General features: G+C 42.0%; 1 protein-coding gene across 1 annotated transcript in view; it reads left to right on the top strand.

Annotated features, from left to right (window-relative positions):
- Nucleotides 1-13,600, top strand: part of mpp1 (MAGUK p55 scaffold protein 1) — a 92,897-nt gene that overhangs the window by 60,351 nt on the left and 18,946 nt on the right. Inside the window, exon 6 of the mRNA XM_028816092.2 lies at nt 5,331-5,527. Coding sequence (XP_028671925.1) covers nt 5,331-5,527 — 197 coding nt within the window. The remainder of the gene's footprint in view (nt 1-5,330; nt 5,528-13,600) is intronic.

Genomic DNA, 13,600 nt, shown 5'->3' with positions numbered 1-13,600 from the left:
CTAAACTGAGCGATTGGGGGAGAAGGGCCTTAGTCAGGGAGGTGACCAAGAACCCGATGGTCACTCTGTCAGAGCTCTAGAGGTCCTCTGTGGAGAGAGGAGAATCCTCCAGAAGAACAGCCATCTCTGCAGCAATCCACCAGTCAGGCCCTAATGGTAGAGTGGACAGATGGAAGCCACTCCTTAGTAAAAGGCACATGGAAGCCCGCCTGGAGTTTGAAAAAGGCACCTGAAGGACTCTCAGACCATGAGAAAGAAAATTCTCTGGTCTGATGAGACAAAGATTGAACTCTTTGGTGTGAATGCCAGGCGTCACGTTTGGAGGAAACCAGGCACCGCTCATCACCAGGCCAATACCATCCCTACAGTGAAGCATGGTGGTGGCAGCATCATGCTCTAGGGATGTTTTTCAGCGGCAGGAACTGGAAGACTAGTCAGGATAAAGGGAAAGATGACTGCAGCAATGTACAGAGACATCCTGGATGAAAACCTGCTCCAGAGCGCTCTTGACCTCAGACTGGGGCGACGGTTCATCTTTCAGCAGGACAACGACCCTAAGCACACAGCCAAGATATCAAAGGAGTGGCTTCAGGACAACTCTGTGAATGTCCTTGAGTGGCCCAGCCAGAGCCCAGACTTGAATCCGATTGAACATCTCTGGAGGGATCTTAAAATGGCTGTGCACCGACGCTTCCCATCCAACCTGATGGAGCTTGAGAGGTGCTGCAAAGAGGAATGGGCACCAAGGATAGATGTGCCAAGCTTGTGGCATCATATTCAAAAAGACTTGAGGCTGTAATTGCTGCCAAAGGTGCATCGACAAAGTATTGAGCAAAGGCTGTGAATACTTATGTACATGTGATTTCTCAGTTTTATTATTTTTAATAAATTTGCAAAAACCTCAAGTAAACTTTTTTCACATTGTCATTATGGGGTGTTGTGTGCCGAATTCTGAGGAAAGGGATTGTTTCCTGCCTTGTGCCCTGTGTTGGCTGGGATTGGCTCCAGCAGACCCCCGTGACCCTGTGTTCGGATTCAGCGGGTTGGAAAATGGATGGATGGAAAATGAATTTAATCCATTTTGGAATAAGGCTGTAACATAACAAAAGGTGGAAAAGGTGATGCGCTGTGAATACTTTCTGGATGCACTGTACGTTATGTATTGAGTTGAATTTATGGCATTTTATATTTTATTGCTGTTATTATTAATTTTTGATAATTATTTTTTTTATTTCTTTTTGTTGTTTTTTTCTGTTGGTTTCATATGTGATGTTGTAAATATGTACTGCTGCTTTAAATGTAGGTTTGTTGCTTGTTTTTTGTGAGTGGAGCCCTGGGGGTGGGGCCACCCTGACGTCACCCCTTCTGAGCTGTCTGTTAGGCGAAGTAAACTGGTATAGAAGGCTCAGGAGAGGGAACCATTTATTTAAAAGAGTTAACTGTGAGGATTGCTAGTTTTAGTGTAGGAATTTTCTAGTTTTCCGATTATTTTCATTTTTGTTCTGATTTCTGGACTATTGTTTTAACTTTGTTTGCTATGAATTTTCTTTTTAAGAAACTCATTGTGCCTCTTTATGCTCCTTTGAGTTTTTGTACCTTATTTTCTATCTTTTTTAAATAAATGTTTATTTTATAAAGATCTTTTGTTGCCCATATTGTGCACAAGCTGGGGTTTGGCAGTGATCCTCCTCCTTGTGGGACTTTGACTTTTGTAGTTATTTTGCTGGTTCCATACTTTAGGGCTTGCTCCCAGTGAAGCCAGCGGGTAGCCTTAAGGGCCTGGCTAAAGTCAGGTGAGCCCCTGCTGGGCAGACCTGGTAGGATTTTGCCTTGCTGTCTAGCCTGTTTTTAGAAGCCAACCCCATTTTGTCATGGTGGAAACTTAAAATCATAACAGAGACCCAGGATAACTTCTAGTTCCAGGGCATTGCCTGTAGGTTGTACTTCTGGGTCAGATGGACATCTGAAAAAATAGAAAATATACATTTCTGTAGTGCTCACTGTCAGCACTAACAGAACCCAACAAGGCTCCTGACTAGGTATGGAATACCCTGCCACTGTTCCTGTCCACTTGCCACATGGGCCTCCCGGATAGATAAGGTAGGGGAGTCCATCCTAGTGCATGCCATCAAATTACACAGTGTACTACCCTCAAGACCCCTCTCCCATTCTGAGACAACACAATTATAATATGTGCTACTGATCCCTAGAAGGCCAACAAAATGAAAAAATGACTAAATGATCTGGCAAGGAAGTGTCCATCTTTACTTCCTACTGTTGTGTGGGGTTCAAATCCTTGTTTCTTGTCCTTTTTGTCCATTTGTGACTTAGTGATTTATGTTAATGTTACTTTTGTTAATTACTTGTATCGTTCCTTATTTTTTGATTTTGTCTCTAAGCTTCTGGTATGTGTCTTGTGTTTTGTGAGAGGTTCCCCAAGAGGCTTGACACCCTACCCATCATCGCCAGGGACTGCCGACAGCCCTATATTATTAGCAAGGAATTCCCACAGTTCCTGGTGGTTCAATCAAGCACACTAGGGAGTCAGTTAGTTTTCTTGTGTTTTTGCTGTGCTTGTGATTTTATGATTTCCCTGGATTTTCTTTTTTTTACCTTCTGCTCTGTTTTTGGCCATTCTTTGGATTACTGTATTGGGACTTCCTTTACTTTGGGTTGCCTTATTGCCTTGTGCCTTTCTACTGCCTTCTGTGCTCCACGGAAGCTTCATTGTTGCTGAAGAGCATTTTTGAAGAATAAATATTTTTATTTTATAAACATCTGGTGTTTGCCCTTATAACTAGATAGGGGTTGATAAATACATATCCCCCTCTAGTGGGCATTTTTGAGCATTTTTGGGACTCTCTTGAGTTTTGGGACTGTCATACTGGGTGCAACACAGGGCATACCAACACAAGCAATTGTAAGGAAGGAAGGAAATTAAAATAAGAGCAGTAAATCGGCTATTTACAAAATTCCCTGCCCCATCTCCCACTGCCACACTCACAGATTACAATATAAAACACTCCACAAATAACAGTTATGGTAATTGTGACGATGCGGGTTCAGCTCAGGCTCCCAACGTCCTTATGGGAGCCCTGAACCCAACACTGTCAGTAATGTCACCGAGTTGAGCTGACAAATGGGGACAAATCTCACATGAAGCTAGGGGATATTTCCAAAAGTGAAAACGTGCTTTTATTAAATCAATCATATTAAAGTGCAAAAGTGTAGTGTAGTGTCTAAAGTTCCATAAATAAATCCATAAAATAAAGGTCCAGTGAGGATAAAAACCAACAAGAAATAAATCCATAAAACACAAGGTTAATATATGCAGTAATTAAAACGCAGTCTCTCCTTACTCTCCAGCCCTCCTCCCATTGCACCTTCTGCTCCATGGAGAACCAACAACCACGAGCTCCTTCAGTTAACCTTCGTCTTGGCCCCCTATCAGGATGTCACTGCCAGACTTCCAAGGTCAACTCTCCTCCCTCGATCCTTTGCGCACCCACAGATCCTTCGGGAGGACACCTCTCCTGCTCACCCCACTCACTCATACATTCAGTGGGGCGAACCAGCCCCCAGAGCGCATCAGCATAACGCTCCTTCGCAGGGCCCCAGCTCATGGCGTCTCCACCTTCCAGGTGTCTGGATTGTCACCACCTGACTGCTGTTTTTCCGACCTTCTACCGCATCCGCTTTTCTCTCTCCATCAACCTTTCTCCTTCCTTTTCCTCCTCCACGATTTCTCTCTCCGATTTATCCTCCTCCTCTCGTATACATCCGTCTATATATACACACCCACTAGGTGTCTCCGTGGGTGCAGCGCCTTAATTACACACCGCAGGAAGCCAATGAGGCAAACAAGAACGACCGCACCCACACGTGCAGGTGCGACTCGCTCCGATCACCTCGTTAACTCCCCGCAGTCGTGCAATCAGGCACACGGAGAATGGCACGGCTATACTGATTTAAAAACAGACTTTTTTTTTTGGAAGCCGCGGACCCGCTATACCACAGTAATAAAATAAATTTCCATCTGTAGAAATGTTTTCTCCCTAATGTTTGTTATTGTGACGAACAATACCTGTCTAATTCAGGAAAACACCATGTTTACACACAGGTCTGCCAGGCCAAATTCACAATCATTACATCTTGTCTGAAGAAGGGGCCTGAGTTGCCTCGAAAGCTTGCATATTGTATTCTTTTTAGTTAGCCAATAAAAGGGGTCATTTTGCTTGACTTCTCACTACAATCAAAAAGATAAAGGATCCTCCATTTCTGTAAGTCTTTCAGATTTGTGCAGAAGTGACCTTGGGTTCACCTGATGTCCTCCTGTAGGTGGGGTACCTTTCCTAAATTCATGCAACTTCCTCGTGTTCTTTCTGGTGTTGATGTTCTCTCCCTTCCTCTCTTTAACCTTTTTTGATATGGTCAGCGCCGCCTCCTCATTGGCCTCTGAGTCAGGTGCTCCTTTCATGGTAGTCCATAGGCTTCCCATACCTACTCGAACTCTTTACTGTTTACAGAAATTATGAAGAGTACATGCAGACACTGACTCAAAATACAATAAATCAACTGTTGCATCAGTTGGAGCCCTTTTGATGTTGCAGAGATTTTGTATTTGTCACTTTTGTATTTCCCGCAAAAGGAAAATGTTGCACTGGCACCCTGCCCAGGGTTTGTTTCCTGCCTTGCACCGTGTGTTGGCTGGGATTGGCTCTAGCAGACCCCCGTGACTCTGTAGTTAGGATATAGCGGATTGGATAATGGATGGATGGATGGAAAATTTTGCTTTACCTGGCAAGAGCTGCATGAATGTGTCCTATCAAAGTTGTGTCCTTTCCTTCCACCAATATTATGATGATAGGCTCCACCTACTGGTCACCATCTAGTGGAAAAAAAAACTAAGAAAATGAATGGTGCCAGTATGATGGCACAATAGGTAGTGTTGCTACCTCACAGCCTCAGAATCGTGGACTCAGGACAAGACCTGGCCACTGCTCCTGTGAACTTTGGATGAGGGTTCCTTCAGTGTACTCACATCCAAAAGATGTGAACTTCAGGATGATAAGTGACTCTCAGTTGACCTGTGTGGGTGTGTGGCCTTTGATTGACTAGTGTCCTGCCCAGTGCTGCTAGGACAGGTTCTGGACCACCTCAGAACTGCATTGCACTTGGGAGATTATAATCAAATAGACAGATTTAATAATATCTTTAAGCAGCACCAGTGTGGTATTGCTGTATGTATCAACATATCTGACAGTTTAATGAATTTGGGCATTACATTTTGATTTTGTATTAACCTCCTTATTGTTTTCAAATTTACACAGATGTTCATGAGGGCCCAGTTCAACTACGATCCAAAAAAGGATGATCTGATACCATGTAGGGAGGCTGGGCTACAATTCAAGACAGGAGATGTGATCCAAATCATTAATAAACAAGACCCCAACTGGTGGCAGGGAAGGGTTGAAGGTGCCGCGTCCAGCTTTGCTGGGATCATTCCCTCTCCTGAACTGCAAGAATGGTGAGTATCTCCATCTAATATGACAGACAAAACAGTGCAGTGTGATAGCTGCACCAAAAATCTTTTGTTAGAAACTTACTGTGTGGGATACGCTTGTAATTACAAAGCAATAAGGTTTAAAGAATTTGCCTCAGATATTTTATTTGTGCATTTTTAGGCACATTCACATATAATGAGAGAAGCACCTACTGCAAAAGCCCAATTCTGTTGTTTGTCCATCTGTCTGTCCACATGAAATAACTTGGCCTCACGTGGACCAATTTTGTTGAGGTGTGGTGCACTTAACCTTCAAAGAAATTTATGGAGCTAGTCCAATTTTGATTCAGATATTTTGAACAGATCATTGAAAAGCAATGGAGAATTTGCGGATCCGTCCATCTTAAAGCAGAGGAACATTCTGTGCGACTTCAACGAAGAATTAGTTTACTGTTTCAGTTTTACATTGGGTGCGGTTGCTTGAACTTGTATATTTTGTAGATTTTCATCTTTTACTCCACTGATAACCCTCTTGGATTCCCAATGCAAGTCAGTCAGACGGCGTGCAGAGCGCTTGTATACAAACAGCTCACACAGCAGCGCCCATCTTCTGCTGCTTTAGATAAGTTAACCATAAGAGTGCAAAAAAAGGTCACTTCCCTGGAAGTAAATGGAAGTGGAAAGCATTTATGTAAGCATATATAAGACTGAATTGATTGAACTAAAATTATAATTGTAGAGAACTGACATTATAAACCTGCAGCTAAATGGTGTTTGAATTAATTAATAACAGCTGATATAAACACCTGCGGTGGGCTGGCGCCCTGCCTGGGGTTTGTTTCCTGCCTTACGCCCTGTGCTGGCTGGGATTGGCTCCAGCAGACCCCCATGACCCTGTAGTTAGGATATAGTGGGTTGGATAATGGATGGATGGATGGATGATATAAACACAAGACAGGTTTAAAAACGGGCAGTGGCATCGGGAGGCCTTAACCCCTAATCTCTGGTGCCCAACCTCTGATCTTTCAGTCCAACATATATAAAAACAATCGCAGCAAGCCCCAGATCTTGGCTGTCATGTACCTTTCATATAGTTGTTATACCATAAATCAACTCAGTTCAAATTTCTTACTTATTTGAATAATTTTAACGGATTTCTGTGTTTGAACTAATAATAATACAGAGAGATTCACTCGAAACAGGCCCCGAATATTCTGTACCAACTCTCTCTAGGATGAAGCAATCTGAGCGAAACAACGAGCAATGTGCTCCTCAGTAAACGGAGCTTCAAACATGCTGGGATGTCCCTGCGTTGGAGCGATGAGGTATGCGCTGGACAGCCATCGTGATGTTTAACCTCGGTTTGCAACTTCTGGGTGCATACCACCCATACCCGTTTGCTTAGTCACTCGACTTCTCATCAGGATGGTGGTGTACATTACTGAGCAGCACATCTTCATGGTGCAAACCTATTGAGTCAGCAATTCGTTTAAGTGATTTCAGAATCAACTGGATGGTCATGAGTTAACAGAAGGTTAATTCCAGCAAGGTGGAGCAATGTGTCACGCATCGGCAAGGTGTATGGCAGAAATTGAGTCCTTATTTGGCAACAGGGTAATTTCAAAGGGGCTTTGGCCACCACAGTCGCCAGATCTGACACCACCAGACTTCTTCCTTTGGGGTATGCTCAATCTATCGGAACAAGCCTCACACTGTGGAAGATTTGAAGGAAAACATCCAACGTGAAATTGCTGCTATTCCCGCCAAACGCTTGCCTATACATTCAGGAACATGGAGCGCCACGTCAAAATGCGTCTGGCAGAAAACCGAAACTAGTTCCAGCATCACATGTAATGCAATCAATTACACATATGTCAAGGTATATCGCATATTTTTTTTGGTTCAGATTGCTTCATCCTAATGGGAGTTAAAACAGAATATTCGGGGCCACTTTCGAGTGAATATCCCTGTAGTTAGATGGGGAACTTGCTTTTCTTCTTTCATATGGTACTATTGATAGTGATTTTGTGCTAGCATCGGTCATTTTGTAATAACAGATATTTGTCAGTTGCTAATAACTGGATACTTCCTTATTGGGTATAAATTAAAAAATGTTATTTTTAAGAAAACTGAACATCAGTTAGCCACAGACCCCCCACCAGTAACATACATCAATGGATGACATTCTCACACCGCTGGATTTGGACTCTGCTGCATATGTAAGTTATTGTGGCACCACAAGCCTCTTTGTGCTCCTGTGACGATGCGGGTTCGCTCCATGCTCCCATCGTCCTTCCGGCAGCCCTGAACCCGACACCATCGGGAATGTCACCGATGAGCTTGGCAGTGAGGCACAACAAAGCAAGTGGATGGTGCAGAAGTGTAAAGTGCTTTTATTAAAAACAGCAAACAAAACAAGTGTTCAAATAAATAAGTGCAGTGTCTCAAAATATTTTAAATAAATAATCCATAAAAACGAGTGATGAGTGGAGGTTAAAAAACACAATAGAAAAAAAAACAATCCTTTAAAACAACGAGGTTGAAACAATGGCATGAAGCAGTCTCTTTTAAAAAATCCAAAGCACGGTGCCTTCTTCTCTAACACTGGCAACTCTCCTGCTTCTCCCTTCCGGGCCCCGCAACAGGGAGTCGCCCATCCGGCAAAATGCAGCTCCCTCAATACAGGACAGGTAGCCCTCCGATCCCTGGCTACGTCGGGCTCCATCTGAACCGAGACTTGGGTTCTTTCCCCAGAGGCCAGGGCGCTCACGCTGGGGCTAAACCAGCCCAAAGCCTCCATGACTGCCGCTGCCTTTCAACGGCCAGTTGTCTTCATCACCGGTCACTCCAGCTCCTTGATCGCTAAGCTGGAGCGACCGCTTCCTTCAGCCCCACCTACTGTCGGCCTAACACTCTCTCTTGGGGCTCTCCTTCCAGCTGCCTCTGCTCCATCAAGCCTGCTCTTGCTCGCTCTTGCACCGGCTATCCTCTCCCTGCTTCCTGCCGCCTTCTTCCCTGCAACCTCCATCTCTTTCTTTCTTTCTTTATCTCTTTTTCCTCCCTACTAGCCGCCTTGCACTTCTAGATATCACGGGGACGTGGATCAGCTGTGGCAATCAGCAGCTCCCGGAAACAATTACTGATGTGGATGACTCCTCACCTGTGCACTTAAGTGAGAACTGCCCGCATCACGAACTCCCTGGGAACCGCTCGGCCATACACACCACACCTCTTGCTAAGCCACGAGTGTGGTGATTATTTATTTTAAAAGTGGCCTTTCTGACATGAGCTGTGGACCCGCTACACCACAGCTCCGTTTTTAACTCTACTGTAAAGTGCTGCTAAATAGCTTGTTTTTAATGTCGTCTACTAACACATGGAATTGCATTCTATTATTGCTATTACTTTTGAATAGGGCTGGGCGTTTAATCGAAAAGTAATCGAAATTGACATTCAGAACCTATAATCGATCAAATTTTTCCAGGTCGATTATTTCGATTACTTTCCCTTTAAAAACACTACCACGTGTGGAGTCACGTGACCCCGTTCCGTTATGTTATGTTATTCCGCCGACATGTCGAGCAAGGAGAGCTTGAACACTGACACAACTAAGCAACAAGAGCAGCTTGTACCAAAGAAAAACGCAGTCTCCGTCATTTGGACACATTTTGGCTTCAGTAAGGATGACATCGAACAAAATGAAGTCAGATGTAGACACTGTAGAAAAACAGTTTCGACGCCCAAAGGTAACACCACCAATTTGTTTCAACACTTGAAGCACAATCACGTTACTGAATATGAATAGTGCATGGCTCAAAAAAAACAAAAAGAGACTGACAAGCGCCCAGCAACAAGTGCCTCCGCAAAGCAGATGTCGATAACACAAGTGTTCACAAATGCCACACAGTATGAGAAGAGTTCAAGAAGATGGAAAGAAATAACTGACGCTATTTGTTATTACATCGCAAAGGATATGACTCCCTTGGCTACAGTGGAGCAAAGCGGGTTTAAACACCTCGTTAAAACTCTCGACAGAAGATACACTGTGCCATCGCGATCACATTTTTCTAAAACTGCGCTGCCAGACATGTACAAGACATGTTGTAAAAATGTAGCTGCTGAACGGAAAAAATGTTCAACACTTTGCAACCACATCTAATCTCTGGTCAAGTAGGACGATGGACCCATTCTTGAGCCTTACTTTGCACTACATTGACGACGATTGGAAGCTGCTCCAGGGATGCCTTGAGACGGCATATTTTCCAGCCGATCACACGGCAGATATGATTGCACAAGGTCTGAAAGATATGCTTTCTGAATGGGACCTCGCGGAAGAAAAACTTTCAGCCATTACGACAGACAACGGTGCTAATGTTGTCAAAGCTGCTGCGCTTAATGGATGGTTACGGCAGCAGTGTTTTGGACACCGACTACACCTTGCAATTGATAAGTACACGTCAGCTTAATTAAATATAATAGCATTGGGTTGTTATCAAATTGGGCATATCTGGCGTTTACTATATTCTGGCTACGCTAAATTTGTTCATAAAGCACCTTTATAAATGTATACTTGATATTACAGTGTTACAATGTTAAGTTCACATTACAATGTAACAGAACACTACATCTTTAAAGCAAAAATCGTGTTGTAAAAATGTGTTGTTAATCCGATATTATTTAAGAAATATAAGAGGCTCATTCATTTTGGTACTGTTAAAGCTTCAGGTAACTTAGAGTAAATTCATGTTCATATAGTGACATGACAAGATCGCTAAGATCACCAACAGTGTTTAGAGAGTTCTATTTTCATTACAACAATCTGTTGTTTACATTGATACATTGCACATTAAAATATTTGTTTACAGAAGATGCAAGAAATGCACTGTTTAAAATATTATTTACAGGATATATAAGAGTTATTTTATTTAGAAGAGATACTGCTTATTTTCTACTTTTAATAAGAAAAACATTGAAAATAATTAATTTTGTTTCCAAAAGTGCAAGTTATTTATTTTGACTTTTTTTATAAGAACAAAGTGACTGTTCGTTTTAGGCAATGTGTGCTTTAATTTCAGTTGTTCAACATTGATGTTCAATAAATAATCACAGATAGAAGATAGTGTGTTTCCTTCAATTATTTTAAAATCAAGTAATGCACCCTTCATTCAAAAATCTCTCACTTGTAATATGTGAGCATATTTACTGTACAAAACTTGTCAGTGAACCATGAGGGCAAAAAAAAAATAAAAATAAAATAAAATAATCGTTCATTAATCGTAATCGAGTTAAAATGTTCAATTAATCGAGATTTTGATTTTAGGCCAAATCGCCCAGCCCTACTTTTGAATATGATTCATTGTTACAAAATGATAAAATACTCAGAAATGTAATAACTGACTTTTGGATAAAGCAAATAAAAAAATGAAATATACCAACCTTGGTTAGTCACCAAATGCACCTGAATGTCACACCATACTTACATTGTGTAACTTGTTTGAACCTGATTCACCAATTTCAGGGGCATGGTCTGTCATATTTAATTTGATATATAATTTCCAGTACAGCTATAAGAAGGTGCAACATTTTGTTGATCTTTGTTTTGATTTGTAAAATTATTCTCACTAAGTGCTCCTCGAATGGAGGGAAGGACATTGAGGCAGTAACCAAAGGAGCGGAGGATAAATGTGGATTCAGGTTGTTAAACTATGATGGCAGAGTCATGAGCTTCAAACCTGAAAGAACGCCTGACTCCTTTGTTGGTATCATTTCTTAGACTTCAGGTAGACACCCTTTTGGCATATTTTAGTATTTTTAGTCAAACAGTGCTGAACATAAAGCCCCTGGGTATTTAAGAAGCTGGCACAAAAGCTGACCTCTTGCTCTCTGTAAAGTCTAACTTTGCAGAAAGTGACTCCTATGATAGCACTGGAAATGAAGATTTCACTTCCTGAGCACTATTGGGTGTGTCTTACGAAATCATGTTTAAATTCTCTTATCATTTACCGTTTCTTGCAATCACCTCTTCTTTTGATTTCCCTCATATTATAAGCATACATCCACAGCACAATAACCACAACTGTAACATCTGTGGAGATCTAAAAGTGGTGGAGATAGCAAGTCTTCTTGTTTAATTTGCTGTGCCAGAGATTCTCAATACATTAAAAAGAAGTGGCCGCTCCATAAGCATTTTGTTCCAGGACAGAAAATTAGGGCACATAAACGACCCAGGGGCCTGGCATTCATACTTGGACTTCTTTCCTGGTGCAGTCAGTCATGACCTGACAGAAGGTTTCACCAAGACATTGGAATGATCAAAAAGCAGTAGCAGGGCAGGTGGAATCAATGGATGTTGGCCAACTGTTGTTAGACAGTGAAATGAGAAAAATCCGATGAGGAGTACAAATGAAAATCAGCAGCAACAACATTTGTAGCTCAGTTGAACCAATGTAGTGTGTCAACATCATTAAGCGATTAAACATACTAAATTCTATCAAAGATAATTTCATGTTTCTCCAAATTCCCATGTGATACAGTCGATCTGAAATTACATTTGTGTTCAGCTTGAAGTTATCTGTCATAATCAGGAAGCAGAATGTGTGGCCCAGAGTTATTAGACACATTTTTTTGGACTGGATTGTTCTGTCTCCTCGATTTATACAATTAGATTGGCTGAACAAATGTTTTACAAAACCAGTGCTTCTGATGGCAATCAGTTGTCATCTAAACCCAGCCACTTCATCGTTGTGCATTAGCAAGCCTTCAAGTGGAGCCTCAGAACAATTTTTATTTTCTTTCTCACTTACGCCACTTTCAGTTTGACGTTTCTCTCGATGTAAAACGGGCTCCATTATCATTGTCATTGTTATTATTATTTCTTATACAATTCAGGTACATTAGATTTTTACAAGCAGGTGACACCCTGACTCAGAGCTGCGGACTTGTATGGCAGACTTTTGGTTTGCCATCAGGCCACACTGTTGTTTCACCAACGATGGATGAAGAAATAGTAAAACGTGCAGACGGCCTTTCAGCTGACATGTAAAATGCAGGCTCATTGGAATATAAAAGTTAACACTGTTATTCTACATGGCATATGAAATTAGGCTCATTTTCACATTTGTAATCTTTTAGCATTTGCATTGCCAACCATTTCACACACTGTAACAGAGGGAGAGCGTACGTCTGTAGAAACACTTTCATTAAAGTGCTAATGATGCCTAATGACTGTGCCTACTGTGTCTGCTGCGTTACGTGACAGAAAATACCAGCTGCTTTGCTGAACAAATGCCCAAGTATATTGCTTTTGTTTCTGTTTTTCCTTTAACGTTACTTTTTTAGATTATTCAAGTAATATATTTTTACCGTGGCACAGTGGGCAGCATTGCTGCTTCATGGATCCAGTGTCCTTGGTCCAACTGCTGCTCCCAGTCATGTCTGGTGGAGTTTGTGTGTTCTCGCTTTGTCTGTGTGGGTTTTCCTTCCACATCCCTAAACCCGTTGTATTAGTTTAACTGGTAGTTCAAAGTGGTGGGTTTTGTGATGGTGGTGTCCAGGCCAGAATCCTACCAATGTTGCTAAGATAGGCTCTAGTCTCCTCCATGATCTCAAACTGCCTCAAGAATGTTGTTACTTTTACACCTTTTGTTTTAGCCCCCCAAGCCCACTGCAGGTTTTAACTACAGTTGCTTTGGACTGTCATTCTCTCGAATGACGCTATATAAATTAAAGTCTGCTTTAGTAAATGTCTTTTTTAAAGGTGTGTGCCAGGTCTTTGATTGCAGCACTCCAGACTCCCAGGGGCTTCCTAAAGCAAATTACTTTTCATTCTGATAGATGCACTCTTCAGGGCTGTCTGACAAGTTCAGTCCACGGCCACAAGTTATTCTCATTACTTATTTAAAATGATGTTTGCTGTTGTAGTATAATGGCCATCCACAGCTGTGAACATTCATTTCCAAGATGTGCTTCACCCATCAGACATTCACAGAGTTGCAAAGGTGAACTACAGCTTGGTGGGGTCTCCGTTTATAACAAGACACCCACTTTCACTCAACAGGACTATTTAACAATGTCTAACTAAATTAACTATCACATCTT

The sequence above is a fragment of the Erpetoichthys calabaricus genome, chromosome 12 (assembly GCF_900747795.2).
Source record: "Erpetoichthys calabaricus chromosome 12, fErpCal1.3, whole genome shotgun sequence".
NCBI lineage: Eukaryota > Metazoa > Chordata > Cladistia > Polypteriformes > Polypteridae > Erpetoichthys > Erpetoichthys calabaricus.
Note: the sequence above shows the minus strand (reverse complement) of the source record. Positions and strands in the feature narration are given on the sequence as shown.